This window comes from Bufo gargarizans, chromosome 1 (genome assembly GCF_014858855.1).
Source record: "Bufo gargarizans isolate SCDJY-AF-19 chromosome 1, ASM1485885v1, whole genome shotgun sequence".
Taxonomy (NCBI): domain Eukaryota; kingdom Metazoa; phylum Chordata; class Amphibia; order Anura; family Bufonidae; genus Bufo; species Bufo gargarizans.
The window spans coordinates 384,246,678-384,267,321 of record NC_058080.1 but is presented as its reverse complement, the minus strand read 5'-3'; the positions used below and the strand labels follow the sequence as shown (position 1 = coordinate 384,267,321).

At 44.1% G+C, this 20,644-nt stretch overlaps 1 protein-coding gene across 1 annotated transcript in view; it reads left to right on the top strand.

Moving 5' to 3' along the window:
• The window catches only part of COPE (COPI coat complex subunit epsilon), a 32,530-nt gene extending 16,849 nt beyond the window's left edge, over positions 1 to 15,681 (top strand). The window contains exons 8-10 of the mRNA XM_044270465.1: positions 1,347 to 1,415; positions 11,492 to 11,566; positions 15,335 to 15,681. Of these exons, the coding sequence (XP_044126400.1) occupies positions 1,347 to 1,415; positions 11,492 to 11,566; positions 15,335 to 15,382 (192 nt within the window). The 3' untranslated portion in view covers positions 15,383 to 15,681. The remainder of the gene's footprint in view (positions 1 to 1,346; positions 1,416 to 11,491; positions 11,567 to 15,334) is intronic.
• The last annotated feature ends 4,963 nt before the right edge of the window (positions 15,682 to 20,644 follow it).

Below are 20,644 nucleotides of genomic sequence, written 5' to 3'. Positions count from 1 at the left end.
GCCTGTATAGACTCTGGCTACAGTAAAAGTACAGCATTACCTGTAAAGTGCTTACTAAAAATATAGAACAATAATCACTGTTTTATGTAGCTTGCACACTTTCTCACAAGTGGCATTTGTTGCTTATGCTCTCCTCCGTGATAGGTAATACGTTTTGGTGGGTCTCGCCAGTTACAATTATGAGGGCCCCAAGTCCCCCATTCCTCTTAACCAGCACTTGCTCTGCTGTTTCTGTAGTTCCCAAAGAATTTTAGGGAACTGCAGTGGTCATATTTGGCTAGTGCTCCATTTAGGCTGTTCCTGACCAAAGATGTGCTGGTAAGAAGGAGTTGGGAACTTGGGCCCTCCATACTAGTGATCAGCGGGGCCTGCAGTGATCTACTGTTTATCACCTGTCACATGGATAGGTACCATATACTCATTGTTTTGGTGAAAGAACTTACTGAACGGAATGCTACTTTTTTACTTACAATAGTTTATTCTGTTAATAGAAATGTTAGTTGACTTGTAGTTACAGTTGTCCCTGGCTTATTCACACATCTGTGTACAGACTGTTTGCATCCATAAAGGTCTGAGTTCAGGACGTGTCTGTCTCAGATTTTCACCATGGTTGATGCCACTTGTCATCTGAAACAATAGTACAAATGTGACCTGTCAATGCGTGGTAATCCGCATGTGATTACCGCAGCTGGGCCACACTATTTCACCTAAGGGTGCTGCCACACGTTCCGGTTTTTTAATGCAGTTTTTGAAGCCAAAAGCAGGAGTGGATTGAAAAAAGTGGAGAAGTTGTATCTGTCCTTTATAGTTTCACTCCTGTTATGATCCACTTCTGATTTTGGCTTAAAAAAACTACATCAAAAGCCTAAACATGTGACAGCACCCTTAAAGTCGTTCTCTGGGGTTTTGATAATGATGGCCTATTCCCAGGATAGGTCATCAGTATCAGATTGGTGGGGGTCGGACTCCTGGCACACCTAGATGAGCTGTTTGTCAGAGCTCTGGTTAGCGCTGCAGTCTCCTCACAGCTTACCAAGCACAGTGCCATACATTGTATAGTGGCTAGGGATTGCAACTTGGCTCCATGCACTTGAACTGAACCTAGGCCATGTGATCCATGTATGGTGACGTCACTGGCCTAGAAAGAGGCTACAGCGCTCAGAGAACATTGTGGCCTCTTAAAACAGCTGATTGGCAGGGGTTTCAATACTCAGACTCCTGCCAATCTGATATTGATGACCTATCCTGAGGATAGGCCATCAATATCAAATTCCCAGAGAACCCCTTTAACCTTTTCTCAATTTCATAAAAAGGGTCACATGACAGTATCTCTCCTTGATTTGCAGGACAGCAGCCACCCAGAAACCCTGATTAATTTTATTGTACTAACGCAACACATCGGAAAACCACCAGAGGTAAGTGAATGAATTAGTTTATCTCTTTATTATCACATTTTCTGTTTGTTATCCTCATGCAGCCTTAAAGAGACCTTTCATCTGTTTTACTTATAGGAGCTAAATAGCTGTACTTGTGAAGTACCCCCCTGCTGATACTGCCACCTGTTTTTTTTTTTTTTTTTGTTTAACATCGCTCCTACGCCCCTCTGTGCCCTCCTGAAGTTTTCTCACTCCGTATGCTAATACCGAGCATCGGTACAGGGAGGAGGAGACGCCAGGGTTTCCCAATAGGCGTCTCCGTCTCCCTGGCTGTGCCACGATCCAATCACAGCGGAGAGCATCATACCCAGGGAGGTTAGCATAATGAGAGCGAAAACTGAGCGGGATGTAGGAGCAATGTTAAAAAAAAAAAAAAACGGGTGGCAGCATCAGCCCCGCAAGTACAGGTATTTAGCTCCTATAAGTAAAACATAGGATTACGGTACACATTTACTACAGAAAGATCTACTCCAAAATACAAATGTAAATCTGCAAGGTAATCATGCTGCAGAATATGATTTCACATTTAGAATGAATGCCATGACATTCAATCCACACAAAGCATGCTCTAGGTATATAAGAAGCTGTAGCATGCCATCTCATTGGTTTTTATCTTATCGTGCTGCTGATTTTTTATTTTATTTTTTCACAGCATGTTAATGGGATTTTGTAACAAAAACACAGTTCACATGCACCACATTGTACCTTGTTGCTATATGTAAAGGGGTTGGCCCATCTCATACATTGGGGGAATATCGCTAGTATATGACCCCAATGTCTGATAAGTGTGGGCCCCACCTCTGGGACCGCCACCTATCCTTAGACCAGAGCTCACAAAGTAATCGAGAACTGGATCGCCGACTTCCTGAGCAGGTAGCGTCTCGATCCCGGTGAATGGGCTCTTCACCTGCAGGTTTTTCTAGCCATCTGCGAGCGATGAGGTCGGCCAGACTTGGATCTCATGGCCTCCCGCTTCAACCACAAGGTTGAGCACTTTGTTGTGCGGTCTAGGGATCCCATGGCCCTGGCGCGTGACGCTCTAGTGATTCCATGGAGTCATTTCAAGTTTCCTTACGTGTTCCCACCTCTTCCTCTCATCCGGAAGATCAGGTCCGAAGGTCTGCCCGTCATTGTCATGGCCCCCGATTGGCCACACATCTCTAGTCACCCTCCTTGCCGACGAACCCTGGCGTCTTCCTCTTCGGGAGGACCTCTTGTCGCAGGGACCGATCTTACACCTGAATTTAGGGTTGCTACATTTAACGGCATGGCTGTTTGAAGCTGCCGTATTAAGGGCTCTGGGTTTTTCGGATGTTGTGGTCCAGACCATGACTAGTGACAGAAAGCCGCCATCTTCCCGAATCTACCACCGGACCGGGAAGTCCTATTTTATTTGGTGCGAGCGTCATCAGCTGTCGCGCGTTCGTTTCTCGTTGCTGCGACTCTTTCCTGTAGTCGGGCATGGACTTGGTGCTGGCTCTCAGCTCCCCCAAAGGGCAAGTTTCTGCTCTCTCAATTCTTTTTCAGTGGAACTTGGCTTCGCTTTCTGCGGTTCGGACTTTTCTGCTGGGGGTGGCGCATGCTGCGCCCCCTTTCCTTTCTCAGTTGAATCCCTGGGATCTTAATCCAGTGCCTAACGCTCTCCAGTCTTCACCGGTTGAGCCTTTTCAGCCGGTGTCGCTTAGCTTCCTGTCCTACAAGGTGGCCTTTTTGGTGGCAATCACTTCCATCCATAGGGTGTCAGAACTCGCGGCTCTTTCATGTCGGTCGCCCTTCCTGATCCTCCATCAGGACAAAGTAGTCCTTCCTTCCAAAGGTTGTGTTGGCATTCCATCTAAATGAAGAGATTATTCTCCCTTTATTTTGTCCTGACCCATCTCATCCTCGGGAGCAGTCGCTCCACACTCTGGAGTTGGTACGACCCGTTCGCATCGATCTGTCCCACATGTCATCTTTCCGGCGGATGGATTCGCTGTTCGTGATTCCAGAGGGGCCGAGATAAGGGCTGGCTGCGTCTAAAACTTCCATTTCCCGATGGATTTGTTTGGCCATCGTGGAAGCGTACTGCGTCAGTGACCAGGTCCCACCCTTCCGGGTTATTGCTCATTCTGCTCGGGCAGTGGGGGCCTCATGGGGCTACGGCCCTTCAGGTATGCAAGGCGGCTACCTGGTCGTCTTTGCACACTTTTTCCAAGTTTTACAGGGTGCACACCTTTGCATCTTCCAACGCTTCTCTGGGCGTAGAGTTTTGCAGGTTCCCTAATTGGCAGGAGAGTTTCTTGTTATGCCCACCCTTTGGACTGCTCTGTAACGTCCCATGGTCAAGCCTGTGTCCCCCAATGATACGGATGAGAGAATGAGATTTTTGTACTTACCGTAAAATCTGTTTCTCTTCCGTTCTTTAGGGGACACAGTTCCCACCCGTTCTCTTGTTTATGGGCCTTTTCTGGCCTGTGAGGTTCTGGGTTTGTGCATAGTTTGGCTTTCCTGTTTTGTCTTGCTTCTCCTACTGCTTTTGCACTAACTGATTTAGCTTAGTCCCTGTAGGAAGGGTATAGCTGAAGGGAGGAGCTCACACCTTTGGGCTTAGTGTCTGCCTCCTAGCGGCAACAGCTATACCCATGATATCTATCAACATGGTGATGGATCATGTGACGGACCATGTGATGAGCGCAGTGACATCACCACAGGTCCTTTTCCTCCTGGGTATCAAAAAAGAAGACATAAGAGAAGCCGGAAGTGGATGAGGTGAGTTACATTATATATTTTTTTTAACCCCTCCATCCCTATTTTACTAAACATTCTGTATTAACCCCTTTGGGACACAACCTTATTTCACCTTAAGGACCAGACCATTTTTTGCTAATCTGACCAATGTCACTTTAAGTGGTGATAACTTTAAAACGCTTTGACTTAGCCAGGCCATTCTGAGATTTTTTTTTATTTTTTTTTGTCACATATTGTATTTCATGACGCTGGTAAAATAAAGTAAAAAAATATTTATAAAAAAAATACAAAAATTTGTAACAAAAAGTTTCAATTTCTCTACTTCTATAATACATAGTAATACCTCCCCCAAAAAATTATTACTTTACATTCACCATATGTGTACTTCATGTTTGTATCATTTTGGGAATTATATTTTATTTTTTGGGGAGGTTACACGGCTTAGAAGTTTAGAAGCAAATCTTGATTTTTTTTTCAGTAATAAAAAAAAATATATATTTTTAGGTACCAGTCACTTTGCGAGGTTTACATAATAGAAACCACCCAAAAATGATTCCATTCTAGAAACTACACCCCTCAAGGTATGCAAAACTGATTTTACAAACTTTGTTGACCCTTTAGGTGTTCCACAAGAATTAATGAAAAATAGAGATGCAATTTAAAAATTTAACTTTTTGGGCAGATTTTCCATTTTAATATTTTTTTTCCAGTTACAAAGCAAGGGTTAACAGCCAAACCAAACTCAATATTTATGGCTCTGATACTGTAGTTTACAGAAACACCCCATATGTGGTCGTAAACTACTGTACGGGCACACGGCAGGGCGCAGAAGGAAAGGAATGCCATGCGGATTTTGGAAGGCAGATTTTGCTGGGCACCATGTCCCATTTGAAGCCCCCCTGATGCAACTCTAGAGTAGAAACTCCAGTGACCCCATTTTAGAAACTACGGGATAGGGTGGCAGTATTGTTGGTACTAGTTTAGGGTACATATGATTTTTGGTTGCTCTACATTACACTTTTTGTGAGGCAAGGTAACAAGAAATAGCTATTTTGGCACCGTTTTTATTTTTTGTTATTTACAACATTCATCTGACAGGTTAGATCATGTGGTATTTTTATAGACCAGGTTGTCACGGATGTGGCGATACCTAATATGTATAATTTTATGTGAGTTTTACACAATGATTTTGTCACGGCGGACTAGCACTCAGACACTCAGAAAAACCAACAACCAGGCTCTGAGCGAGAAGCAGGGGAAGGGTCACCTCCTAGCTAATCCCTGACCTGTCTCCCTGCACTGCTCAGCCCACAGGCAGACCTTGGTGGTAGGAATGCTGTGTCCTCGTGCCTGGGCTAATACACACTAACTTCCCTGAGATGGTGAAAAGGGGAAATAGGAGCAGCCTGCTTGCACAGAACCTGGATGGGAGAGAAGATACCAACATAACTAAAACAGCAAACAACAAGAACAGAAAGCACACTTATCTTAACAGATCTGGGACAGAAAACCTTCCTTCCTTGCTTGCTTCCTAGGCCAGACTGATTTCTATAACCCGCTCAGAGCACTGGAATTGAGAGCCATTTAAACTAATGACCCCACCCAGTGCACCTGATGGGAGGCGGATCCAGCACGACTCCAAAACAAACACTAAAGACGTGCTGCTATTCTGGCCGACCTCCGCACATAGTCAGAGCCGGGCATGACAGATTTCTTTTTTGAAACAAAAAAAATCTTGTTTTAGTGTTTCCATAGTCTGAAAGCCATAATGTTTTCAGTTTTTGGGCGATTACCTTGAGTAGGGTATGATTTTTGCGGGATGAGATGACTGTTTTATTGGCACTATTTTGGGGTGCGTGTGACTTTTTGATCGCTTGCTATTACACTTTTTGTGATGTAAGGTGACAAAAAATGGTTTATTTAGCACAGTTTTTATTCAAATTTTTTTACGGTGTTCATCTGAGGGGTTAGGTCATGTGATATTTTTATAGAGCCGGTCGATACGGATGCGGCGATACCTAATATGTATACTTTTTAGATTGGTACTATTTTAGTGGGCAAACACCTTTTTGACAACGCTGTTGTACTTTTTGTGATGTAAGGTGACAAAAAAAATTGTTTATTTAGCAGTTTTTATTTTTTACATTCATCTGAGGGGTTAGGTCATGTGATATGTTTATAGAGCCGGTCAATACGGACGCGGCGATACCTAATACGTATACTTTTTTTTTTTCCCCTATTTTTTACCAATTTTTTTTGTTTACTTTATTTGGGGAAAATGATGTTTTTGTTTATTTTTAGTTGAAACTTTTAATTTTTGGTGGGAAAACTTTTTTTTTCACTTTATTTTTTGTCCCACTTTGGGACTTGAACTTTTGGGGGTCTAATCCTTTACAATGCATTCCAATGCTTCTGTATTGGAATGCATTGGCTGTATGAGTAATAGTGTGTAGTACTCATACAGCTTCTGGCCTGTGAGATCCAGGGGGCTGGATCTCACAGGCACGTCACATGAAGGCTGCGGCGATGCCTCAGGAAGGCATCGCGCTGCCTTCCATGCCATCGGGTTCCCCCTACAGCCCCATGGGGACCCGATGGCTCCACCGCCGCCGCAAACAGCAGGTCTGAATTGACCTGTGGTTTGCGGCGATCGCTGACACGGGGTGGGTCGCGGGACCCATCCCCCCCCGCACATTTAGCCGAGGTGCCTGCTCAATGATTTGAGCAGGCACCGGGTTACGATCACCGCCCGCTGGGCGGCGGTGATCGGAACAACACATGACGTACCGGTACGTCATGTGTCCTTAAGTACCAGGGCAACATGCCGTACCGGTACGTCATGTGTCCTGAAGAGGTTAAGAATGCTATTATTTTCCCTTATACGGTAACCATGTTATAAGGGAAAATAATAATGATTGGGTCCCCATCCCGATCGTTTCCTAGCAACCATGTGTGAAAATCGCACTGCATCCGCACTTGCTTGCGGATGCTTGCAATTTTCACGCAGCCCTATTCACTTCTATGGGGCCTGCGTTGCGTGAAAAACGCACAAAATAAAGAATTCTGCGATTTTCACGCAATGCACAAGTGATGCGTGAAAATCACCGCTCATGTGCACAGCCCCATACAAATGAATGGGTCCGGATTCACCTCACGCATTGCACCCGCGCGGAAATCTCGCCCGTGTGAAAGAGGCCAAAATGGTAATAACTTTATAACCAAATAATAACTAAAAAGAATAAACATGTGTCTGGAGTTAAGAAATCAACAAGGAAACTGTGTTTTATATCAATTATTTTTTATGTACATATTTTTATCTAATTATATGCGTGAGGTCCTCATTTAAAGGGACTTGGTTCATGAGATGAGATGATTTGTGCTTTTTTTTAATTAATGTGCTTTTGAATTATACGGTATGTTTTCAGAAATTATGTGTTTTAATTTCCATAGGTGTATTTTAATGGATTATTAAATGGTGTAATTATATGCAAATTACTGCCTCATTTACACATTAAGCCTCATTTACACAGTCAGTGTTTTGATCGGTGATTTTGAGCCAAACCCAGGTGTGGCTCTAAACACAGAACAGGTGCAGATACTTCCCTTATACCTTATGTCTGTGGAGGCTCCAATCCTGTTTTTGGCTCAAAATCGCTGATGGAAATTACTGACCAAACACTGACGTGTAAACTACTTAACAGAATTTCGAAGTTGCTTCCTGGGCTTGTGGGTGAAGAACAGGTGGGCTTTGTGGCTGGTAGGGAGGGCAGACACAATGTAAGCAGAGTGATACATGTGATTACGCATGCTATCAAAACTAAGTCCCCTTTGGTGCTTTTGGGCACGGATGCCGAGAAGGCGTTCGATAGGGTCAGCTGGAGCTATATGGATAGAGCCTTAGATGCATTCGGCTTTCCAGAAGACTTTATTAAGGCCATATTTACTCTATACTCGGCACCTTCTGCAAGAGTAATGGTAAATGGGACCCTATCGGACTCCTTCCAAATTAAAAATGGCACCCGACAAGGCTGCCCACTATCCCCCACCCTGTTTATTCTTGTCCTAGAGACCCTGTTATTAAAGTTCCGCCAATCCCCGGTGATCAAAGGTGTGAGTTTGGGGAAGTTCAGTCACAAGATGGCAGCTTTTGCGGATGATCTCCTGCTCTTTATGTCCAACCCTGAGGAGGCCCTGCCGGAGGTTATGAAGATATTTGAATCTTTCAGTCAACTCTCGAATTTTAAGATAAACTTTGATAAATCGGAAGCCTTAGGTATTTCTTTATCGCCTGCCCTACGTAGTAGAGTTAAAACTCTTACCCCGTTTAAGTGGCCTCCGCAGGCAATCAAATACCTAGGTGTCATGATCCCAATAGACCCCAAGCTCCTATTTAAGCTTAATTATCCTCCTTTACTCTCAAAAGTGGCGTCCATTCTCTCTAAAAGCTCATCGCCGTTTCTCACCTGGCTAGGTAGAAAGAATGTCCTGACCACCTACATTCTTCCATTGATTATGTATACCCTCAGAGCCCTTCCCATATCTATTCCTAATAGCTATATCAATAAAGTCCAATCCATCATGAGTAAATACCTCTGGAATGGAGGCCACCCTAGAATGTCCTTCCGCTTGCTATCAAGGAGGAAAAAGCAGGGAGGCATTTCCCTTCCGGATCTTCCATCCTATGTACAAGCTATTAATTTAGAAAGATGGCTTTCTCTGGCTAGATGTGAATCCCATTATTTGCACATAGATCTGGAATTAGCCCTTCTAGGCAAAGGCTCGTTCCATGGAATATGGCTACCTAAGAGACCCAGGAGAGAGACCAAAATTGACAGTGTGCTCACTAGGAGTATGCTACACACCTGCCATAGGTCAAGGGAACTTAACTCGGGGCAAAACATGACCTCTCCTTTGGCCCCCATCTCTGTCCTGCCCACCCTTTTGTGCCCCCAAATTGAACATCCATCTGACATATGGTTGTCACTGTCAAATCATAGATTGGGAGAGCTAGGGAAACTTGAGGGCTCAATCGATTATTTCAGCGCCCTTTCAGGCGATATAGACCTAGGGAAAAACTTTGTGCAGAGAAATGACTTTGAATCTATGTGTAGACAGTTCAAGTCTTCCGAGCTAATCCCCTTAGCAGACCCAACGTGGCTGGAAAACTGTCTTACTCCCGCGTTTGCCCCATAAATGCACCACTCTCATTTACAGACAAATCCTTAACTCCAGAGATTCCAAGGCCCCGCCATGGTTAGCTGACTGGGAGAAGGAACTGCAACTTACCTTAAATGAAACAGACAGGAAATTGTTCACATGGCTTCTCTAAATGTATCAAAATACAAGAAAACTCAGTTAAAGTAGCGTTCAGATGGTATAGGACACCTGAATTTTTGTATAAAATCCAGTTGCTTCCCACAGATTTATGTTGGCGCTGTAATGCTGCCACTGGCTCCATTTCTCATATCTGGTGGACATGTGCGGGCATCCGTAAGTTCTGGGAGGAGGTCGAGAGTACTATAAATTTGATCTGTAGCACGTCTTTGAAGCTTACAGCCCAATTGATACTACTTTGGCTGCCTACCCCAACATTTCGCCCTGGAAGACACAGCCTGATCACACACTTGCTGATGGCTGCTAAACTCCTGATTCCTTTGAAATGGAGATCAGTGGATTCCCCTACCCTGGATATGTGGAGAGATAGGGTCCAACAGATATGTCAAATGGAGGAACTGATTGGTTGGACGTACCATAACAGAGACCGCTTTCTGCAGATCTGGCAGCCTTGGCTGCAATATAGAGCAGAATACCTAAATGCGTTACAAAATGGCCCTACTTAACTTAAATTAACTTAAAGGGGTTGTCCAGGTTCAGAGCTGAACCTGGACAGCCCTCCATTTTCCCCCTGGCAGCCCCCCTGACATGAGCATCGGAGCAGTTCATGCTCCGATGCTCTCCTTTGCCCTGCGCTAAATCGCGCAGGGCAAAGGCATTTTCTGAGTTCCGGTGACGTACCGGGGCTCTCTATGGGGCTGACAGGAACCCCGGTGACGTCACCGGCACTGATGGGCGGGATTTGGCTCTGCCCTAGCCAGTAAAACGGCTAGGGCAGAGCTAAAGCCCGCCCCTCAGAGCCGGTGACGTCACCGAACACACTGCTGGGCGGAAGTTACCGCCCGGCAGTGTGTTATTGTAAACACAAGAGCCTGTGCCCTGCGCGATCTAGCGCAGGGCACGGGAGCGCATCGGAGCATGAGATGCTCCGATGCCAGGCTCAGGAGGGCTGTCTGGGTGAAAATAAGGGTATGTCCGGGTTCAGCTCTGAACCCGGACAACCCCTTTAACTTACCATATAAGTGGCAAGATATACATGCTGTTCCCCTTTTTGATATTACGTTAAGCAAATTCTTTTAACCCCAAAACATTATACGGACTACGGCTTGATATGCGAGGTGACACAGTGTTGGAGCCGTTGCTCTGTTCACTTGTTTTGTACAAACTATGTTATTGTACCTGTAAGACCACTTGTCTAATGGAACTGGTGGTCCCAGATGAGTGGTTACCTCATGCTTACATGTATTGTCTGGCTTTGCCCTTGATGATGTTCGTCTGCCTTCATAATGAGGTGGCTTCCTCAACTTTGACTTGATTTGATGTACTATGATTCTTGTTTTATTAATAAAAAGAGATTTCAAACACAAACACTGACGTGTGAATGAGGCTTTAGTGTATTGTCGGCCAAGAACTGTGGGTTCGGTCGACAGTCGTGTGTTGGGGGAGAGAAGGTTTGAATCGAAGTTAGTATTTTCTCCAATTTTGTTCTCTTGGAAGGTAAGCTTTAGGTAAACAGAAATGTCTAGCAGCTGCTTTCTTCCAATTTTATACACATACACGTTCGGGTGAGCCGATTGTGTGTGGGCGGGCCGGGAGTTATTCAGGAGAGAGAGCTGTCTGCTGTTCAGCCAACAGCAATTATGAATGTGCATGGCAGCCCTTAGAAGTCAATGAGTCCTCTCCAGACTATTGTGACTTTGGCAAATGATGGCTGCTGTAAAGCATATCTCGAAATGCTGTTAAAAACAGCTGAGGCAAGATGGCCACCCCATAAACATGTTCAGGAAATAAAATTAAAACGTCTACAATCAGAAAACAGATTAGAAAACTAAAGATATGTGTCACCATCTGGTTTTAACTGGCAGAAAAAAAAATTGGTGACGCATTCCCTTTACAAATGCAACTTTAATGTCATTGAGGTGTCCACCGATTTTGGATTTTGTGATATCGCATTACTTAGGTTATTTTTATGATTTGTGTTTTGTCATTTCAAGGTCACGAACCGCTACCTCTCGCAGTTAAAGGATGGACATCGAAATCACCCATTTATTAGGGAATTTCAAGCAAAGGTAATGGCAAAGTATCTTGTTCTTTAAAGGGATTCTGTCACCTCCCCTCAGCCAAAAAACGATTTAAAAGCAGCCATGCAGCACAGCTTACCTGGATTAGGCTGTGCTCTTTTATCCTGAAATCCGTCCAGCAGTTACTTCAAAAAACGACTTTGATCAATAAGGAAATGCGTCCTGAAGGTGCCCAGAGGGGCGTTTTTTTCTTCCTAGTGAGCCCAGTACCGCCCCTCTTTCAGTGCCCAGTCCGCCTTCCTTGTATTTTCTAACCGCCGCCCCCAGCCTGCCACAGCCTCCCCTCCCTCTCCTCCCCCTCCCTCACGCCGAACGAAGTCTCGCACAGGCGCAGTACCCACTGAGGGCTGCGCCTGTGCGATCATCAGGAGACTGAGGACGGCAGCTTCATCTTCGTCACTGGGCATGCGCCGAGCCCAGTGACGTCCGATGCTCGCTCTTCCCTCAGTCAGGGAAGAGCGAGCATCGGACGTCACTGGGCTCGGCGCATGCCCAGTGACGAAGATGAAGCTGCCGCCCTCAGTCTCCTGATGATCGCACAGGCGCAGCCCTCAGTGGGTACTGCGCCTGTGCGAGACTTCGTTCGGCGTGAGGGAGGGGGAGGAGAGGGAGGGGAGGCTGTGGCAGGCGGTTAGAAAATACAAGGAAGGCGGGCTGGGCACTGAAAGAGGGGCGGTACTGGGCTCACTAGGAAGAAAAAAACGCCCCTCTGGGCACCTTCAGGACGCATTTCCTTATTGATCAAAGTCGTTTTTTGAAGTAACTGCTGGACGGATTTCAGGATAAAAGAGCACAGCCTAATCCAGGTAAGCTGTGCTGCATGGCTGCTTTTAAATCGTTTTTTGGCTGAGGGGAGGTGACAGAATCCCTTTAACTATCACTCATGTATATTTGCTGCATCTGCTCCCGAATTCTAGAAACAGTGTTGCTCATGCTTGCTTGCAAGGAGACGATCACTTACACTAGTGCTTTAACATGTAATAACAGGTACATGGTTGATCAAACTTTGAAAATTGCCCTTGGAAATGAGATACTGTTGGTAGATGTGGCAGACCCATCAGCAATCCAATTTCTTTGATTCCTGAAAGAACCATGCACATGAAGGGGGGGGGGCGTACATGTAAAGGAAAGCATGTTCTTTGTCCTGTACGATTCAAAGAGATCAGAACATACAGGTTTGTATATTAGGCCTAAGACAAACTGCGACCAGTTACATGCTAGAGGCCATACCCACCCATTGTACCATTGGCTGCACAATTTTCTGTGTGTAGTGAGTCTGTAGTGAAAGGTTGCATTCAGGTGTTACTGTGAAAACCACGTCAAAAGCCGCATTTGAAAACCTTCAGGTATTTTTTGCTGTGTTTTTTCAATACAGCTATGGGTTTTACAGGTGAGATGGGATGAGATCCTCTGTAAATACCACAACCAGTTTTTGATGTGGTTTTAACAGCACCTCGAAGGTAACATCTGAATATGCCCTAACAGCATCCACCTTTGTAAACTAGATGGTGTCAAATAGGTTGCTACAAGCTCTATTACACTGTCCGATGTTCAGACAAGACGAGCGCCGATGGATGATAGATGTATTTATCAGCGTCTATTTGCATCGGCCTATTACATAGCTTCTGCAAAGTGAATGGGCCGCAGTCGTTCTTCCCCCATTTAGTTGTACTGATTATCTACAGCACCTCCCTGATTACAGTGCTGCCGGTAACTGTGCATCTTTCATCAGCCGATAAATGGGATGATAATTAGCTTAATTGTATTCTTTGTAGTTGTCTAGGGAATAACAGAGTTACAAATGTTAAAATTTGCCTCTAATTTCATTTAGTCCAAAAACTTCAAAATCGCCGTTTTCCCTTCAGGCAATTAAAATTTTGCTTACAGCCACCACTAGGGGGAGCTCAAGATGCATATATTTATACAGTCCACTTTGAAGTCCATTCATATCTGTTTGTGACATTTTATCAGTTTTTTAGAATTTTCATATTAATGGCCTATCTTCAGGATACGTCATCAATTTGAGATCGATGTGGGTCCAGCTCCCAGCATCAGCCCTTATCAGCTGACTGAGGAAGCCACGGCACTCCGGTGAGTGCCACAGTCTCCTTGCAGGTTACCAAGCACAGCGCAGCGGATTCTTTAAACAGCTGATCGATCGTAGGGCTGCTGGAAGTCAGATCCCTGCTGATGTCACATTGATGAACTATCCTGAGTAGAGATGAGCGAAGTATTCAAAAATTAGATTCGGCTGCTTTGCTGAATTTTACAAAAAAATTTGCTTTATGACGAATTACTTTGTCACAGAGCGCATTTCTTTGTGAGCAGTGGGTGCAATGATAGGGAGCTGCAATTGCGCCGCTCTCCATCATTGTACCACTCATTCATGATCGCAATATCTGATAGTAACAATGCAGTGTAAAATAAAAATAATTAAATCATACTGACATCTTGATTGAAGATCTGGCACGAAATTTCGCATGGCCCTTGATGACGTAATCAAGATTTTGTGCGAGATCTTCAATCAAGATGGTAGCTGGCCCGTCACAAGCAAATGGAGGAGGGGTAAGTATGATAATTTTTTTATTTATTTTTTTTAACACCAATTTCAGGTAAAATCGATTCGCTACCACAAAGCACAAGGAAATTTGGCTTAGCGACAAACCGAATTTATCCTGAAATTCTGATCTAATTCCACTTTGTCGAGTTCAATTTGCTCAACACTAAGTCTGAGCGTAGGCCATCAGTATGAAAATCCCAGAAAACCCCTTTAAGAAGTTTTAATGCCCACTTTTATGCTGTATTCTAAATGTTCCAAGAAGGAATGCATGTCGTCCGTTGTTTTGTGGTAGGGATTTTGATGGTAGATCGTATAATTTCTCGTGCATAATAAGGGTTTAGGCCTCTTTCACACTTGCGTTGTCTGGATCCGGCGTGTACTCCACTTGCCGGAATTACACGCCGGATCCGGAAAAACGCAAGAGTACTGAAAGCATTTGAAGACGAATCCGTCTTCATAATGCTTTCAGTGTTACTAAGGCAGCCAGGACGCTATTAAAGTCCTGGTTGTCATAGTAGGAGCGGGGGAGCGGTATACTTACAGTCCGTGCGGCTCCCGGGGCGCTCCAGAATGACGTCAGGGCGCCCCATGCGCATGGATGACGTGCCATGTGATCACGTGATCCATGCGCTTGGGGCGCCCTGACGTCACTCTGGAGCGCCCCGGGAGCCGCACGGACGGTAAGTATACTGCTCCTCCACTCCCCACTGCACTTTACCATGGCTGCCAGGACTTTAGTGTCCCGGCAGCCATGGTAACCATTCAGAAAAAGCTAAACGTCGGATCCGGCAATGTGCCGAAACTACGTTTAGCTTAAGGCCGGATCCGGATCAATGCCTTTCAATGGGCATTAATTCCGGATCCGGCCTTGCGGCAAGTGTTCAGGATTTTTGGCCGGAGCAAAAAGTGCAGCATGCTGCGGTATTTTCTCCAAAAAACGTTCCGTTCCGGAACTGAAGACATCCTGATGCATCCTGAATGGATTTCACTCCATTCAGAATGCATTAGGATGAAACTGATCAGGATTCTTCCGGCATAGAGCCCCGACGACGGAACTCTATGCCGGAAGAAAAGAACGCAAGTGTGATAATGTACACAAGGTACTCCAGTCGTTACAATCTCCCTCAGCTATGGGCATTATAATCTTTATACTTGCTCCTTTCAACCCATTAACGATCCTCTTCTGTTTATTCCAGGAGAATGAATTTGACCGCCTTGTGCTACAGTATGCACCCAGCGCATGAACTGGACCTGAGTAATTTATATTTCACTCTAAAAACACAAGTTTAAGCTCCTACAATGAAAATACATATGTTTCAAGTTGGGCAGAAATTCCCACAAGTGAAGTTAATGCAAGCAGGGGGAGGGGGAAATGTCTCTACTCTACAGCGTTTGTATTGGAATGGAATGTACTATTTTTGCATCACCAGTTTTCCAGGACTTTATTACTCTGTCTAATATGTTCACAACTTTTCTTTGTTTTAACATTCCCAATAAAAAAAAAAAAAAAAAAATTAAATAAAAATATTCTTTCACACTGCGATTACACTTGTCTCAATACTACAAGCTTTACAATGACATGCACCCTGTAAACTTCTGCACTGTATGAGATCAGAGAGGGAGTTATCTATGCAGGATCAGACGACACAGGGTTAATCACACATAGGTCTGCAGAAGAGGTGTAGACACACAAGGAAATTTTAATAACGACCTGTTTAGTAGTTGCATCATTTTTAATTTCAGATGCTGTAGGACAGTAGAAACTGGTTTTAACTGGGCGTAACTGTTAAGTGTAAAATAAATAACTGGTGATTACAATAGACTGTATGGTAGTGTTGTCTCGATGCCAAAATTTTGATTCGGTTTCGATACCAAAAAAAAGTATTGCAATATTCAATACCACGCCAAAATAAAATAAAATAAAACGCAAAAAAGCCTTTTGATTGACTATAATGGGGGTGGGCTGGAGGTCCGGCCCCAGTACAGCAAACAGGCAGAGAGGCGGCCAGACAAAAACCACAGCGTGCCGTTGTTTTTGTCCGGCTGCCTCTCGACCTGTTTGCCGTACTGCGGCCGGACCTCCAGCCCACCCCCATTATAGTAAATGGGTCTGCAGCAGACTTCTGAGAATATTCTCTCTAGTATGGGTTTGTAGTTCAAATTATATAAGGAAGCAGGGAAGCGTCCTATCTTTATTCCTAAGTACTTGATGTGGTCCCTTGGACGGGCGATACCACACACTCTATGCAATATGGTACCTCTGCCTGAGTTTCCCCCCTAAGTCCAAAAATTCACACTTTGATAAATTTACCTTATATCCCTAATACAAACCAAATTCGGACAATGTAGCAAATATTTTAGGGATATGCTTTGTCGGATTATCTAGGAACAGGATAATATTGTCCGCAAATAGAGCTATTCGGACTTACTGATTACCCACTTTAATGCCACTAAAAAGTCCAGATGTTTGGAGGTACCTTGACAAAGGTTCAATAGTTAGATTGAATAGCAAAGGCGATGAGGGACAACCCTGTCTGGTTCCTTTTTTCAGTTCAAAGGGTGTTGACAAGTATCCACCTGTATGAATCCTTTCTTGTGGCTTGCTATATACTGTATGTGCCCCAGTAGCTGACGAAAAGGTCCTTCAAAGCCCATTTTGTCCAGCACTGACCCCAACCAGTTCCATCTCACGTTGTCAAAAGCTTTCTCTGCATCGAGCGTCAGCAGTGCTGGCTTTTCTCCTTGGTGGGGCCAGTGCTGAACTCTATCTAAGACCGCTAATACCGTTCGAATATATTTCGTAGCTGCTCTGCCTTGGGTAAAACCCACCTGTACAGGGCTTTTTAGAGTCGGCATAATGGTACCCAGTTTCATTGCCATAATTTTTTATAGTATTTTTGCGTCCACATTTATCAAGGAAATGGGCCTATAAGATCCCGGATGCATGCTATCTTTGCCAGGTTTTATCAATAGCTTAATATATGCCAGAGAAGACGATTGAGGAGGACCCCCCTCTCCTAGTGCAGAATTAAATATTGCTGTTAAATTGCTCCCTATTTGGTCCTTTAATAGTTTATAAAACTCCCCCGTCAATCCATCAGGACCTGGTGCTTTGTATGAATTTAGGGATTTGATAGTATCCAAAACCTCTCCTTCTGACACCGGTGCATTCAAGATAGCTAATTGCTCAGCTGACACTTTAGGGAGAGATTTGATCCAGTATTGTGGTCTGTGGAATAGGATCGGGGGAGTCATCATATAAGTTATAGTAAAAGTCACCCCAAAATCTTATTTATACATTTGGGATCTGTTGTTATTATTCCCGCTTCATCTACAAGAGCCCCAATATGTGTGGCTTGGTGCATGTGACGTAGGGCATGTTGGGCTCCGATATCTTCCTGACAGGAATATATTGGCAAAAGTCTCAGCTTTTAATATCTGCATTTATGACTAGCCAGTATAGTCAGTGGCATATCAGTTTGGTGCATTTCTTCTGTGATTTATATGATTATACTTTCATCCGCACGCTGGGGATAGTCGTTTGCTGCGGTCCACATGCGGTGGGGCTGCTCCCCCAATGAAAAACACGCTACAGTGTTAGGGGTTGAGCAGCTCCCCCAGATTTGCCACTATATTTCTGTGTTTTTGTCTTGTTTTATATGTAGTGTATGTGCCTTTACCTGGCATTCAAACACTCTCCTTTGCACCTGGTAACCTCCATCACATGGTCTGATATGGGTGTGGCTTACAGTCTTTGTTCACATTGCACTAGTTGTCCTGCTAGGCGGTTGTGTGGAAGCTTGGCTGTGATCTGGATTTCATCACCTTCAGACCTTGTTCACACCATAGGTAGCTTAGTGGTAGGACCCCTTGCCATGCTGAGAACCGTGACGTGGTGCATGTTGGGCTCCGATATCTTCCTGACAGGAATATATTGGCAAAAGTCTCAGCTTTTAATATCTGCATTTATGACTAGCCAGTATAGTCAGTGGCATATCCGTTTGGTGCATTTCTTCTGTGATTTATATGGCTTGGGGTCTAACTTTAATAAGACCTGCTAATAACTTCACAGATTTACTGCCATATCTGCTAAGTGTGGCCTCCCATTCTTTTCTATAGAAGCTCTCTTTTTCCATTCCACTTATTAAAAGCTTGTGCTTCTTTCCAAACTCCAAGACGGGTAGGGGAGGGGGACCTCACTTAGCATATGCCTTTCCCAATGTTTTGCTAGTCTTCATATATTTGTTCCACAATTCATACTCTCACCACCATCCTCTCAAGAGTAAGGCAAATTCTTCATCTTTAGCTAAATAAGTTGGAAATCTCCATAGAATGTCACTCCCTTTCTGTTGAGTTTCTGCTAAAGTCAACACTATAGGGGCATGATCAGATATGACTATCTCCTTTATTTCTGATTATATGACCCTCACTAATAGAGGGTATTGTATAAACATATAATCTATTCTCGACCATGAGGAATGGGCATGAGAAAAGGAGTATTCTCTTCCCTCAGGGTGCAAGTATCTCCAGGAGTAAACTAAGTTTGCAGATTCTATGACAGGACCAAGCGTATTATAAGACGTTGTGGGGTGGGATTGATTATACAACTTCAGATCTCTTTTCCTATCAATAGCTTTGTTGATTACGGAATTAAAATCCCCTCCCACCACTCTCAATCCTACTGATTGGGACACCATGTGAGTCTCTAAAAAAGTCTCTCTGATCATTATTTGTGCCATAGATATTAAATATATCCAGTAAGCCACAGGGTATATCAATAGATAAATGTAGCAATCGACCTTCATCATCTGTATTTAACGACAGCACTTTATGTGCCAGAGACTTGTGTATTAAAGTAAAAACCCCTGCAGATCTGCCTTTAGCTGGGGAACCAGAAGTGGAGCCCACCCATAATTTACACATTCTCTTCCATTACCCTTCACCTAAATGCATCTCCTGCAGCATTGCAATGTCAACTTTCAAACTTTTAAGGTGACGCAGGACCATCAATCTTTTCTCCGGGGTCCTAAGACCCTTAACATTCCATGTTATTATACGCATAATAATATAATGTGTCTATGGTATGTGCAGGTGTATATCTGATACTTTTATTTTTTATAATGGTCCTTATCTTTACATTTCCAATAGAACCCCTCCTGAATCCCATAAGTGTTTGGTCTGGCAAACAGAGTATTAAGGCATAACACTTCATAACGAAGCTGGTGCACTTTTGACAAATACCAATACAAAAACTGAAACATAAACTTATATAACACTTTAGCGAGAATGCCCTCAATTTGTACTTGGGGACTTTCTCTTCCTCTCCTGTCCTCCATCTTCTGACTAAGACATATATTCCTCCACTTAACTTCCCCTACCATACCCCCCCATACATATGCTCATCATATGCCCCTTCCTGTCAATCGCCTCGTCGGTTGAGCTCTCTGCTTGAGTGCTGAAATTATCAGTAGTAAAAGCCCCCCCCCCCCCCCAAGAGTATAATCACCATAAGGCTGAACCCCCCCCCCCCCCCCCCCCAAAAAAAAACCACGGTTGCATATATAGGTAAATAAATAACCTGTATAGAAGGTAAATCAACAGACTAATAAATGTCCATTACAATAATACTTCAACACTTGTAATGAGTTTCCTGTACTTATCAGTCTACCGCCAACGACGCATAACGATTCGGCCTCTGCACCTGTTGTGTCTTAGGAGACGAACTGTTGTCCTAAGCTTGTAGTCCTTTTCCTAGACTTTTTCTCCATTCTGTACCTGTCTGCGTGGAGTAGATATCAATTTGGTCCACTAGCGAAGATCTCTCTGTGTCTCCTTGGCGCCGTCATTGTGACTAATACTTCCGGGGTGCAGCATTATCTTTGTCCATTGCCTTCTCAGCCATCCATCCCTGGGCCTCTGCAAAACTCATGGCTTCACTCGGTGATTTGAATATATGCGGGGATTCTCCCGCCAATTGTATTTTCAATGTTGCGGGGTATTGCAGCTGTAACTTTACCTTCTTTTTTTTTAATAGTATCTTTTTATTAAAGGTTAACAAAAAGCATTACAAACACTCAATTGAAAGGCAAATCACACATAGGCCCAGTACAATGATCAACATGGGATTAATCACAACAGTTTCCTTTTAGCCCTTACTCAGGTCAGCAGCGGATAGTAACATTTGATAGTGTGAATAGCACCCAGCAGAATATGTCTTGGAATAATGAAGAGTACTGCATACACACACACATTCATACACTCCTTCATCGGCCAGAGACAGAAAATCACTACCCCCCTAAGGCATCAGAGTTTGGGCGCCAATCCAGGGATCCCACATTTTCATAAAGCGGTCTGGGGTCTCTCGTCGCTCATATATAAACTTATATAACTCAAGGTCAGTATTGATTATTTGTATCCATTGTTGCACCGTAGGACTCTTAGGGGGTTTCCAATTAAGGATGATGGTTTTCCTAGCGTAGAACAACAGAATTCTGTATAATTTCCTG